The 21,228-nt window shown below is 39.0% G+C and overlaps 1 protein-coding gene across 1 annotated transcript in view; it reads left to right on the top strand.

Moving 5' to 3' along the window:
* The window catches only part of SPTBN5 (spectrin beta, non-erythrocytic 5), a 95,216-nt gene extending 75,708 nt beyond the window's left edge, over positions 1-19,508 (top strand). Inside the window, exons 48-66 of the mRNA XM_017806415.1 lie at positions 708-845; positions 1,574-1,830; positions 1,976-2,162; positions 4,579-4,791; positions 5,158-5,354; positions 5,830-6,034; positions 6,758-6,952; positions 8,073-8,228; positions 8,751-8,968; positions 11,075-11,264; positions 12,053-12,229; positions 13,143-13,247; positions 14,254-14,862; positions 15,683-15,754; positions 17,290-17,376; positions 17,797-17,888; positions 18,069-18,154; positions 18,617-18,752; positions 19,339-19,508. Of these exons, the coding sequence (XP_017661904.1) occupies positions 708-845; positions 1,574-1,830; positions 1,976-2,162; positions 4,579-4,791; positions 5,158-5,354; positions 5,830-6,034; positions 6,758-6,952; positions 8,073-8,228; positions 8,751-8,968; positions 11,075-11,264; positions 12,053-12,229; positions 13,143-13,247; positions 14,254-14,862; positions 15,683-15,754; positions 17,290-17,376; positions 17,797-17,888; positions 18,069-18,154; positions 18,617-18,752; positions 19,339-19,399 (3,381 nt within the window). The 3' untranslated portion in view covers positions 19,400-19,508. The remainder of the gene's footprint in view (positions 1-707; positions 846-1,573; positions 1,831-1,975; positions 2,163-4,578; positions 4,792-5,157; positions 5,355-5,829; positions 6,035-6,757; positions 6,953-8,072; positions 8,229-8,750; positions 8,969-11,074; positions 11,265-12,052; positions 12,230-13,142; positions 13,248-14,253; positions 14,863-15,682; positions 15,755-17,289; positions 17,377-17,796; positions 17,889-18,068; positions 18,155-18,616; positions 18,753-19,338) is intronic.
* The last annotated feature ends 1,720 nt before the right edge of the window (positions 19,509-21,228 follow it).

Consider the following 21,228-nt stretch of genomic DNA (forward strand, 5'->3'; position numbering starts at 1 on the left):
CAAGTGCTTCCTTTGCAGATACATGTTAGTAGGCGAGATATGAAGGAAGCCTGACAAGCTTTGTCAGATACTTGGCAGAAGCTGTGATCAGATGATAAGTTTGGAAGGACAGACTGTTACATGTTTATTAACTTTATTTTCAGCACAGTGCTTACTAACTGTATTTTGCAATATATTACTAATCACTAGATTTCCTCCTCCAGATTCACCTGTAATCACTATCTTAGCAAAACCTTTTGTTTTTCTTCTCTTCTCTTCTCTTCTCTTCTCTTCTCTTCTCTTCTCTTCTCTTCTCTTCTCTTCATTTTCCTTTCCCTTCCCTTCCCTTCCCTTCCCTTCCCTTCCCTTCCCTTCCCTTTCTTGTTTGTACAATCTCTTCTGCATTATTTCTTTATGCCCTGCCTTTTTCATTGGAAATAGCCTTATTAGTTGCTCTTTAGAACATCTACTGGCCTGCTATAGCAACTTTCTTTAGCTGTACATCTTGCTTACCTTGCCATGCATTCTCTGCCCAGGTTTCAGTAACCCTTTTGCCGTTATTAGTTTTTTCTCTGTCTCTGTAGCCTCTCTGTGCTAGGTGAGGAAACGGCAATTGCAGTTGGCCCTTTACATAGCTGTGACAGCAGGCTTTGTTTATGGAGGCAAAAGTGATATATTCTGCTGCATTCAACAAAGGAAGAAAACTTTGCCTGTTCCCTGTGCTATAGGAGGGGGAGAAGATGCTCTATGAAAGGCACCATGCCTCAGAAGCCATTCAGTCCAGACTACAAGAAATGGATGAGCTATGGGAGGAACTGCTAGCAAGTTGCCAGGAGAAATGGACCAAACTGCAGGATGCTTACAAGGTAATACAACATGCCAGTGGATCTTGTTGTCATTTCCAGAGATAGCACAGCTGCCTTGCTACATGTCTCATCTACAAGTGTGTCACTTGATACAATCAAACTTGATTCCTCAAGACCGTTAGTGCAAAGAAACTAAAAAATGTAGACTGGCTGAATGGAATTAGCAGGAGAACTGGACATTCCTATGGAGGGAAAAGGATCTGTAGGCTAGGCTCCCTTCTGCTTTCTGCTGCTGGTTTAGATCCAGATTCCAGAGAGGGATGTTGAGGAAAAATATGTTTACTAATATGTGTCAGCTCTCTTCATCTGTCACAAGGGCATCTTTTCTCTAGTACATTGAGAAAGAAACCCACAGCTGCTTTTCATTCTTCCAGCTCTAGGCGCGTGAATTCTCGTGACTGGGAGTTCTGCATGGGCTCTCAGACAATCTTTGTTTAGAAAACAGAGCTCTCCCTTTAAATGGCTTCCTTTTAAGGTACTGTGTCCATGATCTGCATTTATGCAACACAAGTGAGATGAAATCTTGATGTTTTCGGCACCTGTTGTTGTCTTCACCGTGACTGAATTCTCTTCTTCATTTCAACAACCATCATATCTGGGAAGAGTTCACTGAACACTGGGAAGTCACTCAATGTTTGTGTGTAATTCTTACTGAAAGTGATGAAGATTTTTACATCACATTATATGTCCTAAACGTTTAAATATCTTTTCTTTTTGCTTGTTCTCAGGGTCTTCATTTTCAGCGAAGTGTAGAGGACACAGAGAAATGGTTGGAAGGTGTGGAAAATGAGCTGAAAGCACCATACAATAGCAGTGATCTGGTGGTTTTGAACAGTCATCTGAAGAAACAAGAGGAATTGGAGGAACATATTGCTGGCCACAGGGACCAGCTGCAAGAGCTTGTGGTCACAGCTCAGCAATTCCAGAAGGAGAAACACTTTCTTGCTGATGAACTAGAAGAGAGAGTAGATCAACTGGTGCAGAGGTGTGTAACTACCTGACCTGTCTCCTGCCATCTTTTTCCTACTTTTGTCAACCTTTTTCTTCCCTGAATATTCTTTTTTCTTTCCTTCTCTACACCATTCTGAACCAATCTGCGGTCCTCACTGGATTATCTTTAAAACCTACAGATACAAAAGATTACGTGATCCTCTGCAGGAGAGACGCGGGAATCTGGAGGCAAGCAGACTTCAGTACCAATTCTTCCGAGATGTTGATGAGGAGTTGGCTTGGGTTCATGAGAAGCTCCCCCTGGCTTCCTCCAGGGATTATGGCCAATCCCTGGCAACTGTTCAGAGTCTACAAGAAAAGCACCAGGTAATGTCATATGAGAACTATTCACAGTCTTTAGAATCAAATGGAGAACACTGAACTCAATTTGTCTGTTTCAAACTTTATCTGCTATGCTTTGGCTAACAAGAGTCATGATGCCTCTTCTCCCTTTCACTTTTGATGGATATGTCCATGGCTTGGCAACGTGTGAGATTCCATCCTGCTTATCATTGCAGTGGTTCAAGTACCACACCGTATGCTTTTCTGTGGATACATTGGCTCTTTCTATGAACTGAGTTAAAAACCTGACCTTTTCAATACAAAATAGATTTTACAAACTTTTGTGTGCTTTCATAGGTTCTTTGGGCAACAGATGTCCTAACAAAATGCTTTGAAACTCAGTAAGTACATCCAAGAAAGCTCATTGCTCAGATGTCTTAGGATGTTCTCCCAGGAAAACATTTTTCCCCCAAACTTTTTCTGCTCTGAAGGAAGGGAGATAGCAGGGAATTATTACAAAACCCTAGACGACCTTCATTCCAGTGGTAGCTTTCAAAACAGCTGCTGAATTATTTCATGAGGTTCAGACAGGCCGTCAGAGAAAGCAGCATCTGGAATACTGTCATCTCAAATACCAATAAAACAACAGCTGCCTTCCTGATAATTTTTTAATAAGGAGCACAGTCTCTTTGCAAACACGAGGTGGAAGAAAAAATATTCCCACTAAAAGTTTCCAGCAGCTGTTGGTATTTAATGTTAGCAAATGACAGCACATTTAAGTGCCACAGCAAGTACCTCTGGGGAAAAATCTGTTCAACCTGCTTTAGGATTGGGAAAGACAGAAATCATAAAAATTTTGAATGTAGTGATATATATACAGTGAGAGAGAAATCCCAAGCATTTGATACAATCATTACCAACCAGCACTAATAAAAAGCTTGTTTCATCCAGATTAAAAGTATAAATGTTGTTATGTGTGCAATTACTCCTAAAAATTGTGGTTGACATGGTAGGAAGATAATTAGATTCACAGAAGAAAAGAATGTTTGAGCTGAATTAATCTGAGAAAGTATTTCAAATAACTGAAGGAGCAGTTAGGCTGCTTTAGGCTGCAATTATCTTAATTTTAATTAGCTAAGTCTCAAAAATTGTTCAATGAACTGTGAGAATGGGAGATATAGACCAGATTATCAGTACATAATAAAGTGCCAATTTTCCTGCCATCTTACTTCTTATTTTTCTGGCAACAGGACTAAAATATAAGTTTGAATTCTCAATGTGTTAGTAGCTAGAGCCTCTACACCTTGTTTTAATGTTGATTTACAAGCTAGCAAATGTCAGAGGTAACATAACAGTCAAGAATTTAACAGTCAAGAGTTGAATATACTATTAGTTCCACCCTCTACTGTTCAACCTAATGAGTCAGATTTGAAAAACTTGAGTTTTTACCACAAAAGAGATTGTGCATGAAATGCATTACCAAAGGGAAAAAAAAACCCCACACTGTCTTGCAAAACAGCATTTACACACAAATATAATATGAGTACAAGCAACTGCTTGGCTTGGAGCAGATATGGTGTCAGTTTTCAACAGCATAGTGACCGTCTTGAAATTAATAGGTGGAAGTTAAAGGCAAGATTAGAATCAGAGCTCTTTTCCAGCCAAGCTGAGCTTGACACTTAAGTTGAGAAAGCGGGTCCTCTCCTCATAGAAGACATCTTTTCTACATTAACACAGCACTGCAGTCTAACTCTGAAGCTACTGTTTCATAGCTATGAAATTAAACAGAACACTTGTAAAATTGTGGGGTTTGTGCTCAAGGTGCTCAGGCATAGTCAGCCAAGGAATGCACATATGCTTGCAGACAAATCACAGCATGGTCCTTGTCTACCCAGGCAAATATCATATGAGAGGCTATACAGAGGTATGCATATAGTTTTTAAATCTACCAGTCTTCAAAAATTAATTTCAAGGAAAGTCTTTCAGAATTGGTTCAGATAGTTTTCTTCTCTCCTTGTCCTGTTAGCTGCCTGATAGTATATGTACCCACAGCATTTGCAATGTCTGTTATGCTTTTCTACAAAGTCATCGGCACGTGATAAAAACTAATGAGCGGGCAAATTGGTTGTTCTTACCTAGGTACACCACTCAAGAAACACCATGTAATGGAGTGAAAGTGAGTATATTTCAGTGGAATTTACAGATAAGAGGTTTGTGCTTACAACCTCTTCCCTCCAGACTCTGAGGTGGATACACAACAAAGTTCCATGGCTAAATTTGATTTCTATAATTATGCCTTCACCCCAAAAAGCTCCTCCACTCCACTAAGAGCATGCACTTGGACTTTGTACTTATCTTCATGAATAGGAAGCAAATTCATAATTACATGACTAGGTTTTCTGGAATAAAAATCTCCATAACTTTTATTTTTGATATGTCACTTTACCCTTACTCTTTCCAGAATTTGGAGAATGAGATAAACAGTCGGGATGCTTTGACCAAAGCAGTGCTCAGTACAGGACAGAAACTGGTAAGGGGAGGCCACTCAGCCTCCCTCAAGATTATGCAGCATTTGAAGGAACTTGAGACTTCTGTAGAAAACTTGAAGGCAGAGGCTCAAGCGAGGAGACTGAGGCTCATGCAGTCATATGAGGCCCATCTGTTCCTAAATGAGGTAAAAATGTTTCCTGAGAGATTTATTTTGGTCATTCTTTGCTTAAAAGAATCTGAAATTTTTGAATGGATGTAAGAGCTGAGAGAGGAACAGAATTCATACTCTCCCAATTTTTCATATCTAGTAAATATGGGTATAGTGGAGAAATAACAATTACCTTTCAACTAACTGCAGTGAGTAACATGTAACTGCAGTTGCTGGGTTCTGGGTACATATTTTTTTGAAGTGTCTGCTAGACTGCATTACAGGAAGAAACCTAAGCTACTCTCTGATTTCACTGATAGATCAGTGCACCACTGCTTTCCAGTTTTCTTTATCTTGACCTAAACCAAGCTATGTTAAGGCCCATCCCTGTATTTTATACAGCTACTGGAGGTGGAGGCATGGCTGGCAGAGAGGAGTTTCATTCTGGATACCTTGGATTATGGGAAGAATGAAGAATCCACGCAAGTCTTACTTCGTAAACTTGAAGCTACCAAACTGGACATGGATAGTTTCAGGTCCCGGATCGAGAAAGTACAGGAGACAGGTGCCATCTTAATAAACAAAGACAGTCCAGAGAGGTAGGAAAGTGAGAACAGGCTTCTTCTCCAGGTCTAACAGAAATGCCTAGAGAAGGCAAATATGGAAAACTATGATGGCTCCTTCAGAAATAAGACTTCAGGGGACATCCAACCCTCCTTCATCACCATCAGACACACTGAGCTCCCCAAAAGCTTGATGATTGTTTTAATGTTTTCATGACTGTTTTTTCCCACTGTGCTTTGGAAAGGAAATGAATATTCTTGACAGTTCACTTTTTTTATTCCAAGTTTGTGTTTATATCTGGGGGAAAGGAAGTGTAAAGAGCAGCCATTTATATGATATACTTTAATTTTTTGAACTAGCTGGCTTTAATGGCACAGCATAACTCACTCCATGACGTTTTCTTGTTTATTCTGTATTTTAAAGGCATTGCAAATCCAACATGTCAGAAAAGACAATGTTCAAAAAGAAAAATAAAACAAAGACATACCTTCTGATTCTTGTTCTTTGCAGCTCAGTCATATTTTCAAAGCTCCAGGGGATCCTAGCAGACTACCAGTCTCTCCTACAGAAGTCTGAGACCCAGAGAAAACGCCTACAAGAACAATTCCAGCTCTATCAGTTTGAAAGAGAATTCCAGCTGGTGGATGCATGGCTTTCCAGTAAACAGACTGTAGCAGAGTCTGATGACTATGGGCAGGACTTAGATGATGTTGAGGTAAAAGAAAATAAAAGGTATTGCATGTGTTGTGTGGCAAAGCAGGAATATATTTCCTGCAATGTTTGAGCAGCTGCTGACAGTGAAGCGTGTTATGTCTGCAAAAACTAAGCAAACCAGTTGTCTCTGCAGCAGGAGCTGACTGGCTTCTGTCTGGTTATATAGGGCTCTCTGAGGTAGCATCCTCCAACAGAAAAAGAAAGTGTATCAGAAAGTTAGCTTTTCTTGGGATAAGGTGAGGTCAGTACTCTTCACTGCTTACCCTGATTATAAATTTGACAGGACCTAAAAAATCTGGCTATGGGCCATGCTCTTGTAACAAATTCTATAGAAAATACTTGGATGCAGCATTCACACCTCTACCTGCCAATTTCAAGGACAAATTCCTCCTTGGGACACACAGTGCAGAGAGGTATAAGTCATAGTATCCACTCCTCAACAACTGCTGCATATGTAGAAAAGTTATGTTCACTAGCTTTTGATCTGAGCAGCTTCTGCTTGTCAGAATGTGGGTGATTTTTCCTTGTGACATAGGATGTTAAATGATCAAGACAATAGATGCCTTCTTCTGACTCCAGATCATTTGTCAAGTGATTTGCACTTGTAGATTGCAATACATAGCTTTTGTGTTATACAGAACAGAGAAAGTGATTCCTTCTGTCTCTCTCATAGGGGTAGGCAGAAATTCTTATATCTAATTCTGTGTCCCCATTTATTCTGCAGGTGCTGGAGAAAAAGTTTAAAGATTTTGTAAATGAGGTGAAACCTCTGGGACATTCTAAAGTTGTCTCCTTAAATGAATTAACATCTAAACTCTATAAGGAAGGCCATAGCAAGATGGACATTATTGAGACAAGAACAAAGCAAATCAATGAAACCTGGGAGAAACTATGCCATGCCATTCAGATGAGGACAGAGGTAGGAAACACATGAAAAACTGGGTTACTGATTTCCTTGCAGTCTCCCATATCCTTCTTTCTTTTCCAAACCAGTGCATTGCTCATGTTGAAACACAAGGTTTATAAGAGAAATGAGTGCATTTTGTTCAATTCTTTCTTGATTCATTTCCCTTTATAGCCCCTGCTTACCCTACTGTTTCTGGCAAGGCTTATACTTGAAAGATATTTATCAGCCTCAAGTAATTGTTTTTTTTTAATTCACTGCTAACTCTGGTTTCCTGAAAAACAAAGCCACCACTAACAGGAGTCCAGCTCTGACACTTATTGGTCTCTTTATTGAACTACTTATTAAACAGCTTGTTAAACAAGATTGAAAGTCTCCAGGTTTTTTTGCTGAGTTAGCTACTTGAAGTCGAAGAAGGCATATGGGAGAGATTGTGATAGAGGACACAAAGTCAAAGCCCATACCTTTTGGCAGCAGTTAGCGGTTAAATCAGCTCACTCTCTCTCAGGAAACTGCAGTCACAGATGTGTTTGAAAAAGCAGAGACGATACCTAGAACTCAACATTTTTGTTTGTTTTAAGGAGAACATAAAATATCAGATGTCCTCAACTCTTTTTTTCTACTACTCTTGCATACGCGTTTTGCTTATAAGGTGGCTCAAGCCCACTATTGTCTGTTAGCAGAAATAAATGTATGACAATTGTTAATATATAGTTTGACCATAAAATAGTATTAGAACATTTTTTAATCTTCTAATTTCAGAAAAATACGAATTTTAGTTAACACCTCTTACTTTCACAGTTTGCAGTGTAGACCTTTATCCAAGCAAGCTTTTTAGGACATTTTCTGTGGTATAAAGACCTACCTTTAGAGGACAATTCATGTTCTCCATTTTGATCATTCTTCTTATGTAGGGATAAATTGCTCTTTGGAGACATCCACTTCTTTCCACTGTCCTAGGGAGCTTGGGGAAATGAGGTTAGCTTAACATCTTGCTTTCAGATGACTTAATTGGGAAGGTGTTTCAGGCCCATTCTTGTTCAGTTTCTACTGCATTATGACATATTAGGGTTACCTTTTTTTGTGTTGTAGACATGCTGTACATTATTACCATTAAATTGCTTCTTTATTGCAGAATCTAAGAGCAGCATGTCAAGTTCACCAGTACGATCATGATGTGGATGAAGTAAAGGGCTGGATGCAGGAGAAAGAGGCAGTGGTGGATATAGAAGATTATGGGTATGATCTTCCAGGTGTACAGACACTTCTCAGTCATCTTGAGGGAGTAGAGGTAAGGGGATTTGTCAGGAAGCAGTGGCAGAAAAGCATAGATGGCAAAATAAAAAAAGCTTGATTTTAAATCCTTTCAAGGGCCTTGCTTGCAGGCTAACAAAAGATAAATTTATTGCACCCTTAAATATTCTTTGTGCTTCACAGAAGAGGGCCTTTTCCTCCTGTTTTTAAGATTATGATATTATATTAATAAAGTTTTTGCTCCTAAGGATGAGCTTCTCTTATAAAATCTATTCAAAATTGTTATTATAATTGCAAAGGTGTCATCTGAACTATCAGAGACTACAGCTCCACACCTACCAAAATAATCAGTGTGTTACATCTAAAGAAGTTTCTTTTATGTTTGATGATGGATATTAAAAGACATTGAAAGAAAACTGAGAGAAAAAGTCTTGACAGATTCATATTTCCAGCCCCTGTACAGCCAGTGGGTAGAAAAGATATGCATCATCTTTAAAATCTACTTTTGATAGATCTAAGTAGGGACTTGGTCTTACAATCCATTCTGTCTCTGTTCCAGAGAGATCTAGGAGTCATCATGAAAGAGCTGGAACGGATTCGAGGAGAGGCTTGGCACCTCAGCCGCACATACCCTGAAGTTAAGGAAAATATCATGGAGAGACTCACAGATGTGGATGAGTCCTGGGAAAAACTGGACAAAAAATTTCTGGAGAGGAAGGCAAGACTGAGTCAGGCAGAACAAGTCCAGCTCTACTTCAATGCCTGCAGGGAGCTGATGTATGTGTTGGCCCATGGAGCTTGACAGTGGGCCCTATTTCTTGTTTTTTCTATATAGAATTTTTAAAATTCCACCTGTTAGGTTTTTGACCCCTGTCCCAGGGGCTCTGCAGCTTGCTTTCAAGTCTCTCTCATGGCATCTTCTCAACAGCACTTCACAGAATTTACCACATATCAGAGGTGACCGTAGCACTTCAGCACAGAGGGCATGACAAAGCCACTTTTTTAGACTATATTTTTAGACCATTTCCTAAGAAGTCTTGGAGAATTCAGTCACTCTGGATAGATTTGGTAGTTTCACAATTCCAAGTGAAAATATTGTTGATTCTATAGGAAGGTGGGATATCTCTGGCTAGATAATGAAGTAATTTGTACACCTGCACAGCTACCAGTGCCCCTTTTTCTCCAAGTAAAAGCAACTACATTAAAGATAATCTTCTAAAATAGGTTAGCACTTGCTCAAGTGCTGAAAGCATGTATTTAATGGCATTCCCCAACACTCTTCTGTCCATTATTATTAGGGATCATTTTTTGCAAGAATTCAATGGCTGGGAAATTCCTTTATTTTTTTTTTGTTTTTTAAATCAGTATTAGAACAAAATGCTGAAGGTTTAAAGCATCTACAAATGTTTTAAAAAATGCATTTTGAGCTAAATCTCTTTTTTTTTTAAATCAATCATGCCAAAGTATCTATAAGCAGAGGTCTAACATAAAAATTGAAATAGCTCATGGAAATATGCTAAAGTGCCAGACCAATCTTAAAATATTATATTTCATCATTTTAATGTCATCTTCATCAACATTTATACATTTTTAATGCAAATTGTGGTTTAAAAGCAGGATTTCCATAGAAGTAATGTGGACATTTTTAGATCAGTGTAGATAATGAAAAAGTTAATCTATGAAATGAGTAGAAATATAAAGAGAGTGGTTACTACTGACTATTGGATATTAACTATGCTAAGGGATAGATCCTGAGCTCAGATAAATCAAGATGCATTGGTTTATGCCAGTTGAGACTCATGGAGTAGAAAATTTTCCTTAAAATCTATCAATATGCTTCTTTGCAGGGGTGCTCTATATGCATATGAAGTACTTTCATGTATGATGATAAGGTTTTGAAGGATATCTGAAAGTCTCTGTGTTCCTTTACAATGTATAAAAGTACTGTTAATGTGTATAACCTAGGCATTTGCAGTTAGTTTTTTTCTGAGGATTTGAATTCGCAGTGCTTCAGTATGTATAGATGCTGTAGCTGTCTTTCTAGTAGATTACCTATGGAAACAGCACTGGAAATATTATATCAGGTTATAAAAATCCATAGATATTTGAGTCAACTTTCATCAGTGTATTTGTATATTGTTACAGTTTAGCCCAAGTCAGCGGCTAAGTACCACATAGCCACTCACTTACTCCTCCAGGCATCCAGTGGGATGGGGAGGAGGATCAGAAATAAAAAAACAGGCAAACAACAAAAAACAACTTGTGTTAAGAACAGTTTAATAATTGAAATAAAGTAAAATATAATAATATTAATGATGATAATACTAATTATGAAGATAATAATCATAATTTTAGAAAAAGAAGAAAATACCCCCCCAAAAAAAAAAACTATTGATGCACAATAAAATTGTTCACCTCACTGATTGGTACCCAGCCTGTCCCCAAGCAGCAAATGGCCCCTTCTGACCAACTCCCCCTAGTTTATACACTGGGCATGGTGTTCTGTGATACAGAATATCCCTTTGGCCAGTTCAGGTCAGCTTTCTTGGCTATGTTTCCCCTCCTGCCCAGCTTCTTGTGCACTTCCTCACTGGCAGAGCATGGGGAACTGACTTAGAGTAAGCACTACCCAGCAACAACCAAACCATCAGTGTGATATCAACATTATTCTCATACTAAATCAAAATCACAGCACTGTACCAGTTACTAAGAGTTACTAAAATTAACTCTATGTCAGCCAAAATCAGGACAGTATTAATATCTTTTGTGAGGAAACAAAAGTCTGTATAGATGCATCCACAGCCATAGTATGTTTGTGTGCATTCCCAAATATCCAACAGACTCGGATTCCTTCCCTTTTTACCCTTTGGCTCTGTTCTATAGGACCTGGGCCAATGAGATGCATGCACTAGTGATATCTGAGGAACTGGCAAATGATGTCCTGGGAGCTGAACTGCTTATCAAGCGTCATGAGGAATACAAGCGTGAGATAGAGAAGCAGTGGCTAAAATATGAAGAAATGCAGCGGGCAGGAGGTGACCTGGTGAAGAATGCACATTTCATGTCTGTGGAGGTGTGTTGATCAGCTAAATATTTTACAAACAAGAGTGAACAATGACATAAAAGGGACAGAAGTTGCAGCTTTGTTTCAGAGCAGAACTTAACAGGACAATCCGATTCTTAACTGTTAAAAGCTACACACCCTGTGTCACACACAGAAAAAGAAAACACATTTTAAAGTTCTTATGACACATCACAACGCAATCCCCCGTAGGATGGACTGATGTCCCTGCATACATCAGAAGATACATAATTCTTCAGAAATGTTCAAAGGAACAAGAATGTTAACCTTTCTATGATCCTATTATCTATGTATGTTTAGACTTTGCCCAAGCTTGTCTTGACACTCTCTGTAAATCACACCACCAAAAACATCTTCAGAATTTATGCAGGATTACATCATTTCTGTTGCAGAAAGAACAAGAGAACTTTCTGCAGTTTAAGTCTCTCCATTGTTGCCTTGCCATAAATAGATGTATTTGTTGAATCTTCCCTTCTCACTAGTTCTATAATACAAGTTGCCAGTTTCATCTTGGGAAATCATATGGCAGAATATTGGTCATACAGTATGTGGAATATGCATAAAATTCTAACATCTAGCTATACAGTGTACAGGCTAAATGAATTCAAGTAAGAAAAATGAGAACTCAGACATCCTTTCTAAACTATGCTAACACCACAAAGTTATCTAGAGATCATCTTCCAAATCATGAAGGCTAAATCATTACGTGCTAGTTGGGTGTCCTGTGAAAATCTGATTGGATTTTTCACCTCTTGGCATTGCAAATGTTATTTTTCTAGATTGAAGAAAAACTGTTAGAGCTGTCAGAGCTGATGAAGAAGGTAAAGGAGAGCTGGGACATGAGGAAAGTGTTATATGAAGAAAACTGGGAGATTCAATTGCTCCGCAGAGAGCTAGAACAAGCAGAAGCATGGCTGACTGCCAAGGAGAGCTTTCTTTCAGATCCTAACTATGGAGTGAGTAACAACAGTGCAACACTACTGAAACACTATTGAATGATCTATGCCTCAGCATATACAGAGAGCTTGGCACGTGTACCAGCTCAGGCCTGAAATTAATCACAGTCGAAACAGTAATGCACCCTTGAGATTAGAAAGGGGGGGAGCTCTGCCGTCTTACAGAAGTGAGCCCAGGATAGTTGCTGCTTTTGACATGGTGACGGGCTCCTCAAAGTGGTCCTTCCAAGGGGTGGTAGAAGACTGGGGAGAATTCCAGACCTTTTTCTGAAATAAGATAACATGTAGAGGGTTCAACCTTCCCTGTCATGCTGAGAGCCTGTTTTGAAAGGAAAAGGGGTTTTTCCCCACCTCATTCTCCGCATCAAGTGGTAGAATGTTTTACACAGATGGCTTGACAACTAGCTTGTCAATTCTCTTTTAAACACTAGCATCCAACATGTTTCTTTTGGTTTGGCATTTTTTTCTCATTGTGAACTGTCTTCTGATGGTTTATAAGATGGGAAAACAAAGTCATAAACTCAGGTATCAAAAACTAAGCAGAGGGCATGGCAGAGGTTTACGATGCCTTGTCATAGGGCAGGAATTACTGTGTGTGTAGCACAAGCTAGAATCCATGTACTTAATCTATATGTAAAGTTATAGCTGGAAACCATGGTACTACATAGCTTTGCAGAAAAACAAAGGTTGTTATTTGAGCTCTTTTTCTCCTGCACATCAGACAGACTGCAAGCTACAGACCTTTTATTGAGTGTAAATTTTTCACACACTAGGAGGGATTTAGACATTCAATTACAAAAATTTCAGAATCATAATTTGGCTAAATAAAAGAGGTAAATCTGAAAATCTTAGGCATGGTCTCTTCTGAGGGACTTGATTTTGGACCTCCGTGTCTGGTGATTTTTCCATTCAGGATTCAGTGTCTGAAGTAGAGGAATTACTGAAGAAACACCATGATTTTGAGAAGATGCTCGCAGCACAGGAGGAGAAATTTGCTCAGCTCAGCAGGAAAACTAAGGTGAGTACTAGAAGGTTAATCAGCTGTGTATGAGACAGGATGATGTGGGTCCTTGATTGTTTGGATATCACTCCACATACTAAGGAACTCCTGGGCTGAGATGGAGTAAATGAGTAACCAAAGCTTAGATATTGCAGACAGAGCAGCTGAGAACCAGACCTATACGTGGATCAAAAAAGATAACTAGCTTGCAAAAGCTCTAGGGAAGAAGTGGAAGTTTTCTTCTATTAGGAGAAGCAAAAAGAGTGTGAGAAGTGGTGTGATCCCTTGCTACACAGATGGAGAAATTTTGCTTTATTCGGGAGTTCAGTAGGGAGTTGGAGCTACCTGAGCATTCTAGATGATAGCAAAGGGCTGAAAATAAAGGGAGATAAAAGCACTGATAGGCCTTTTTCCTTCTGAAATCAGAGTTTTACAATGGATTGTGATAAGTACCAAAAAATATTCACTGAGTCTCTCAGATCCTGTTTCAATGTGGGAGGTTTTAATTATTTTCCTGAAATAATCAGCAAAACATAGCTTTTGTGTTTGACATTAGGCTAAAAATTAGCTTGGCCAAATCTGTCTTTCATTCATTTCATTTGATTTGCAAATTGGCTAAATGAAGGGACAAAGGTCCTTTCCTCTGAAATTTTCCCTGACAACACCCCTAGACAGTGTTCTTACAGAAAACTTAAAGAAGCAGTGACACAAAAAAAGGAGTATAAGTTCTCTGGAGCTTATTAAAAAACCTGCCTCTAGAGAACTTAGCAAGGTCAGGATTCACTGTATTTGAGATTAACTGCAATTAGTATTCATGGTTTGGGTAACAAAATAATGCTCAGCACATAGCAACTAAATTCAGATCTAGCTCTAAGAATGCCAACAGAGGAACAGGCCTTAAAATTCAATGCCAGGTGACAGTGTATTTGAAAAACTATTCCTGCTTAAAATAATAAAAATCTTAGGTAAGTATCCATAAATGCAATGAAGGTAATTTAAAAAATGTAATACTTCTGTCCTACAGAGAGAAATGAATCTTCTGAAACAAGTGGACACAGAAGACAGTGAGCATAAGGATAAAGGCAAAGTTGTACGGGTTCCCTCTCTGAAAAGAAAAACATCTGACAGAAGGAATACACCACCAAAAGTGACAGAGATAAAGAGCACAATGCCACTGCCATCTGTGCCCTTACCCAGCGTGTCCTGGAGGGCCCCACTTGAAACTATTTTCTCCCCTGTTGAAAAATCTCCAACAAGGTTCCAACAAGTCATTGCTGAGGATGTCCCTGAAGTGCTGAGCAGCAACAAAACAGAAATGAAAGCTGAAACAAGGCTCAGTGAGATTATTCCTCCACCTACACCAAAGATGGTGGGTCCACAAGCTAGTTCTTTGGAAAGTCACGGTTCTGTAAGCTCTCCTTTGTCTCCTACTCCTATAAACCAGCAACACGGAAGCAGTTTGTCAGAATCTCGTGCCACAGACCACCTATCTCCTCAGGAAAAAGGTGCTATAGGCTCCTCTGTCTCCAAACTAATGGCAACACCACCCGAGCCTGGACAAAGGTCCCTAGATATATCACCAAACTTACTGCTGTCTAACTCCTCTCGGGAGAGACTAGAGAATACGTCTTCGGTAAGCCCACAGAATGTGCCTTTGCAATTGAAACACTTTCCACAATGATAGTTGACTTAAGCCGCTATGTAAAGCTTAAAACCATTTTTAATTTGCTCAGCTTTATAGACTAGGTCTTAACAACTATATTGGTTTCTGTTTTTCTTTCCCAAACTTGAGGTTATTCCGGCTGCTGAATACTCAGCAGAGCACCTAAAAACAGCCAGGAGATGCTGTCTCACAAAGAGGCGAGACTGCAGATTTACCTACACCCTCTATGTGAGGTAGCAGTGCTTAATGTCCACTGAGTTAAGAAGTCAGAGAGAGGCAGGACTTAATGGCACACTTGCCAAAGAGCTGACTTGTGCAAGACTAGAACCAACAATTCCTGCTCACCCAGGCAGGAAACACACTGTTAACTCATCACTCCTGTACTCCTGTACTCTGAGACGAATGTGTTTGTCACATACCCAAGTGTACCAGTACAACACTATATGTTGGTGTAACTCAGTATTTATAGAGGTGGTATGAATAACTTGAACCATTTAAGTTGTAAAATGTAGTTAATAATATAAAAATAATATTAATTAACACAATATGATAGAGCAAATTTCATAAGCAAATTGCTCTAGAAGGATGTGAATTCTCTTCATTTAGGTAGTATATCAAAGATATGATTGTAACATAGTAAGGATTTCTAGCTGTGCTGTTAATATAATGGCTAGAGGAAGCAGAGATTAGTTTCTTTGCATGGAATTTATCTAAAAAAGACCTTCAGAAATTTTAACGTATGCTTAAGGGCCATTTTAAAGTTAAGTAGCAATGTTCTTGTGTGTTTCAGGTTTCTGCAAGTCTCCAGAACATGGAGGGTTTCTTAGAGAAGAGAGACCAGGTCCTTCCAGGAAGACAACAGGTAGAAACAAATGCCATCACTCTGGGTTATTTCATTTTCCTTGGATTATAGTCCAGACCTGCTCAGATTTCTTCAGGATAATTCCCTGCTGAAGAGGAGCTCAGTACTAGGGGTTTGCTTCAGTTATCCTAAAATGTATTAGGAAGTGTCCACTGACTTTGGCAGTACCTGATTAAGTCCTTAAGAGACGATGTAATTTTTGCCTGACATGGGAGTCATACATTTAATGGATGTATGAACCAGAGCCTAGGCTGTATGAACATGTTAACTACATTTCCTAGTTATAAACACAGGTTTCAGTATATCAACTGAATTGGAAAAAAACCCCATCAATATTAAAAAAAAAAACAAACCAAAACCAAAAAACATCAAGACCAAAAAGTAAAAAAAAACCCACACCCCAAAAAACCTAAAGCTTCATGATCCTATAACAGCATGTGATAGTTTGTTGGCAATGGAAGCCCTCAGTCCCATGCTCCCAATACTTATAATTTCTAACTGTGCTAGAAGAGAATTAAAGTTCTGTTTATCTTTGAAGAATTGTTTTCTTAAATCTGGATTTGAATGAAACTGAAATCTAAATACTTATCCTGGGAAATAATACCACTTCAGGTCAGAAGCCTAATGATCACAACAGGGCAGGAAATTTTCTAATATTCACCACCAATCTGTAGACATCTCAGTGTTTCCTGAGGTCTTGCACATAAAGTTGTCTTGGATTATTTGTCCCATAGATTATTTCCCCCAAATTTTTTAACTTGAAAGACCTCTTTTAAAAACTGAATCTGGTATGGACTCCATCTTCTGGAAGAGAAATTTAGTTTTTTCTTCTCTTCTGTATATATAGAATTTAGTTTGCAGTGATACCAAACTTCCATATTACCAAACAAAAAAAAATATGACTTACGTTCCTCAGAACTTTTTCTTTCCTTTTCTCTGAATTACCAAATTGTCAACTTGATTCACTGACATAACAAAATATGAATATACAAAAGTAATAGGATCCTTCATCCAGAAGAGTCTCATGGCACTAAACTAAAACCTTACAGTAAGACATACTTGGGGTTGGCTTTTGCACATTGTTCAGTAGCATTCCACTGGGGTTAGTTTAAGAAATTAAGAAGAGTACAGCAGCCACATTAGGTTGGAACCACACACTTGACAAAACTAGCCTGTGACCAGCAGGCAGGGGCTGGTGTTCCAACTAGGAAAAAATTTTAGTGGCCAAAAACTAGACATAACTTTGATTATCCACCTTCAAAGATGTTGCTGGCCAAGATGGTATACTGAGCTTGCTTGAGCCAGGTTATGTCATTTGTTCAGTCCCGACTCATAGAGAGCCCTTCTTGAATCACCCTCACCAGAAACTATAGTAGGTTCTGCTCTTCTAGGAGATAATAATGACTAAGAGAACTTCTGTGATCATAATATGGACAGCTCCTGGCTTCTTGGGGAAGTTGCATATGAAAGATTTCACTACTCCTATAAAATATATAATTAATTACTGAATTTTATTACCATTTCTATTCATGTAGCCAGGTTCAAGGTCTTGGAAATCCTTCTATGTAAAACTTGATGGATTAAAGCTTGATTTCTATAATGATGAAAAAGAAGCATCTAAGGTAATTCAGTTTTTTACTCTTTCTAGCAATCTCTCTGTCTACCTATGTAAAAGTGCATTTAAAAGATTGCATTTAAAAACATTTGCTTTGGTTTGGGTAAGGGGTAATTAGTTCTCTTTCAAATGTCAGCTGAATGAAAATTCAGCAATTATTCAACTGATACCAACTATAAAACAGAATAATAAGTTTTCATAAATTTTCAAGGATATTCCTTAAAAGAAGTATCTTATGCAAGATTCACCTTCAAGATACAATGCAATCATCCATTGTTCCTCTGTACTTCTTTCTATTCAGTGATCCTAGTTATAAAGTTAGCGGCATAAAAATATGGGTGTCTAGTTGGCCTGCAGGTTGGTATGGAATTGAATCCTAGCAGAACAGACGCAGAAGACATTTTGTTTTTATTTTATCCCCCTTCAGAACATATCCACACTCCTCTCCCTCAGTATTGCAGGCTCCAAATGTGAGAAGCTAATAAATTACACCAGGAAAGAGAACAGCTTCATGTTGCGGTAAGTCTTGTGGAGAAGTGTGCAAATGAAAAGCTACACAGCTACCTGTACAGTTACATTTGCCTACGGTCACCTAAGACTGTATGTTGTTCAGAGGCGTAACTGGTATGTCTTACACTCACCAAGACAGAAGGTATAAGGCGAAACTAACTAGAATTCACCTTCTATCCTCATTTACAGGCTGAGAGATGGGGCAGAGTATTACTTTGCAGCACCTTCTCAGACACTGATGGAGGACTGGCTACAATCACTACAGAATAATATAGGTACATTCTCACTTCCTTCAAGAATGAGCTGTGTTTTTAGCAAGTTATGATGAAAGAAAGAGTAGAGAATGAGAAAGTGTCCTTAGTTCAGTGCATTTTGAGCTGTCCTTTTTGCCTCTGTTAGACAGCAGTACACAGGTCACCTGCCACCTTGTGATGTAGTGACCTGGCAGGAGAATGCCCAGGGTGACTTGCAAAGCAGCCTTTCAGTTGTACTGTGGCCAACATCAGGTTATTTCCAAGCCTTGCCCAAGGATTGTATTTTATTAAGGAGCTGCCTTGGATCCTGATCAACAGCTTTTCTGCTGAATCTAAATCTCTTTCTGGACACTTCTCTAAGCAGTGGCTTACTGGAAAGGAAGTCAAAGAACAGAGAAAATTGTTATGGACCAAGAAAAGGCAAACTCTGCCTCTAATGCTACTTCAGAAGGTTTTTATTTGTGCGTATTTTTGACCTTGCAGGAAACAGTAACAGATCACATTCCACAGTGATGGTGCAGCCTTTCACTTCAAATACAGAGACTTCCCAGAAAAGACTGTGGGACTTTACAGACAGGGACTCTGCTGAAAGACTGACCAGCAAAAGCTCACTTGTGAGGTATGGGTTCTGTGCCACAAAGCTGAACAGATGTCAGCACTGTTTGTGCTCAGGTAGCAGTCACCTACAAAGAGAGACTGCCCTGAGGTCAAAAAGTCCTACTCCTCTGTCACTAATGTCACAGAAATAGTGTGGCCAGCAGGACTAGGGCTGTGATCATCCACTGTACTTGGCAGTGGTGAGGTCACACCTTGAGTCCTGTGTTCAGTTCTAGGCCCCTCACTTCAAGAAAGCTGGAGCGTATCCAAAGAAGGACAACAAAGCTGGTGAAAGGTCTAGAGGAAAAAGTCTTACAAGGAGCCTCTGAGGGAGCTGGGATTGTTTACCTGGAGAAAAGGAGGCTCAGGGGAGACACAGACATGGAAAACATAGCCATAGCCAAATTCAGAAATTTGGCTTGTGTAAATCACTTTCTGTTGCATTTGGAGACTGTAAAAAACTTGCAGACTATGATGTGAAATCCTAGTCCTGCTACCAGGCAGACTTTTGCTGCTGAGCTAGATGCCTAGCAAGTTCTTATATATACAGAGTGATTTAAACTACTCTGGATTGTACCTGATTTTCTGGTGATGCTTGTTGTTGATAGGAGAACACCATCCTTCAAAATCAAAGCGGAGAGAAAGTCTGCAGAATTTTCCAGATTTTAAGGAAGATGAGACTGCAGGGACACAAGCCTCCATCACCACCCTAAGTCTAGAACAAAGTGGAAATAAAACAAAGCTGCTTCCATCTCTACTAGAAGCAGGAAGAGAAAAAATATATTTGCCTCAAGGAATACCAGATCATTATATCTTAACTCAGCCCTCTGGAAATGTATGGATATGTTTTAAGGTAATCGATTCCCTTGAAACTTTTTAAATTATGTATTAAATCTCATAAAATCTTTAAATACAATTAAACAGGACTGCATCTGGTATACTTTTATGTGTACGACAACTCTGTCATTCAGCATACCACATAAGTGATATCCACTCTGAGTTACCTCAGGGAAGAGCAGAGGCACCTTTAAGCCAGACAGCTCAAGTGGAATGACTGCAAGACAGGAATGGGGAGCACCTAGCAGAGCATGAGGTGCAAGCTGTGATTGAACTACAGCCACCTGCAAGTGGATTTGCAGGTACTAACAGATTAAAGAGGCTTCGGTGGTCTGTGCACCCAAAGGTAATGTTTGCTATATACTTCCTGCAGTGTTTTGTAGTCTCCACAGTCTTGCCTTTTTACAACACATTAATCAAAAACTCCCTATTTGCCAATTCTTTCTGGATGAAGTTATCAGGAATAAGAAAAGTCCTGCAGTGTTACTCATTTTTTATGGAATCTGAATCTAAAATAAGGCATGAACAACCACTCTTTCAGTGTAAAAGGAGAGAAAATGCAGGTTAGCAAGGAGGAGGTCTAGTCCCCAAACAGCAAGCTCCACATGCTTGGAGCTTGTGTGTATGGTGTAACCATGGGGATGAATATATATATATATATATTTTCCCCGACTTATCTCTGTTGCTGAGCCAAAGTTATCTAGCATGAAGATGGGAAGAAAGGACATTTTTTACCCCCAGGTCATAGTGGCTGGGGGCTCTTCTTTGACAGATGGAAGCTAAAGCTTCAAGTCCTTAAATCCTCTGACAAGGACTTCAGCCTTGGTCCTTTTCTAGCCCATCTGAAGCATGACTCTCATTCTTTCCTTGCAGTCTTCTCTTCTGCCCTGACTAATTCTCCAGTGGAAGGGAAGGAGAACCCTTTACACCAAGTTTATGTAAATAATTTCTGGGTACATGCAACATCTAGAGTTTAAATTTAGACTGATTCAGATCAGTCACTTGCATCCAACAAGGTGATCTAATAATTTTTTTTTTTTGGCTAGTCCAGCTTTCTCATCTGCTGTACCTCAGCTGGAGCTGCTGCCTGTCACCAAAAAAAACCCCAAAAACAAACAAACAAACAAAAAAAAAAAACCAAACACAAAAAAATTAACATTTTTTAAATGTATTTTAAACTTACCATTTAAACTTACCATTCAACTGATAACAGCAAAGTTATCAAGAAAGGCAGCCTCACTTAGGTCAAACCACCAAGAGGCAAAACAAACCTGTGCCTTGGTTGTGGCTTAGTACAGCTGCCTCTTTACCCTGCCTTGTGCCATTCCACTGAAGAGGGTTTTACCACAGGAGGCAGATTTTGTTCCATTTTTTCCAAGGCTCTCTATGCCTTTGTAAACCTGGAGATCTTCTCCCAGATTTTTCCATCCAATCTTGAAACCAGCAAATGCCCTATGAAGTTCTCAGCAGGCATTTAGCAGTAAATAGTGCTAATACAAGTGGAAAAAACATTGTCTTGTGTTTAAGTGCATAAAGTTTCATGGATCTGGTGTTCCTTCACAATATTTTATTAATTAATATATTATTATATTTTAATTAATATATTATTAAATGGTTAAAAGACACAAACAAGCAATTTCTCTGAAGAACAGCTAGCAGTT

The sequence above is a fragment of the Lepidothrix coronata genome, unplaced genomic scaffold, assembly GCF_001604755.1.
Source record: "Lepidothrix coronata isolate B3197 unplaced genomic scaffold, Lepidothrix_coronata-1.0 Scaffold1, whole genome shotgun sequence".
Taxonomy (NCBI): Eukaryota; Metazoa; Chordata; class Aves; order Passeriformes; family Pipridae; genus Lepidothrix; species Lepidothrix coronata.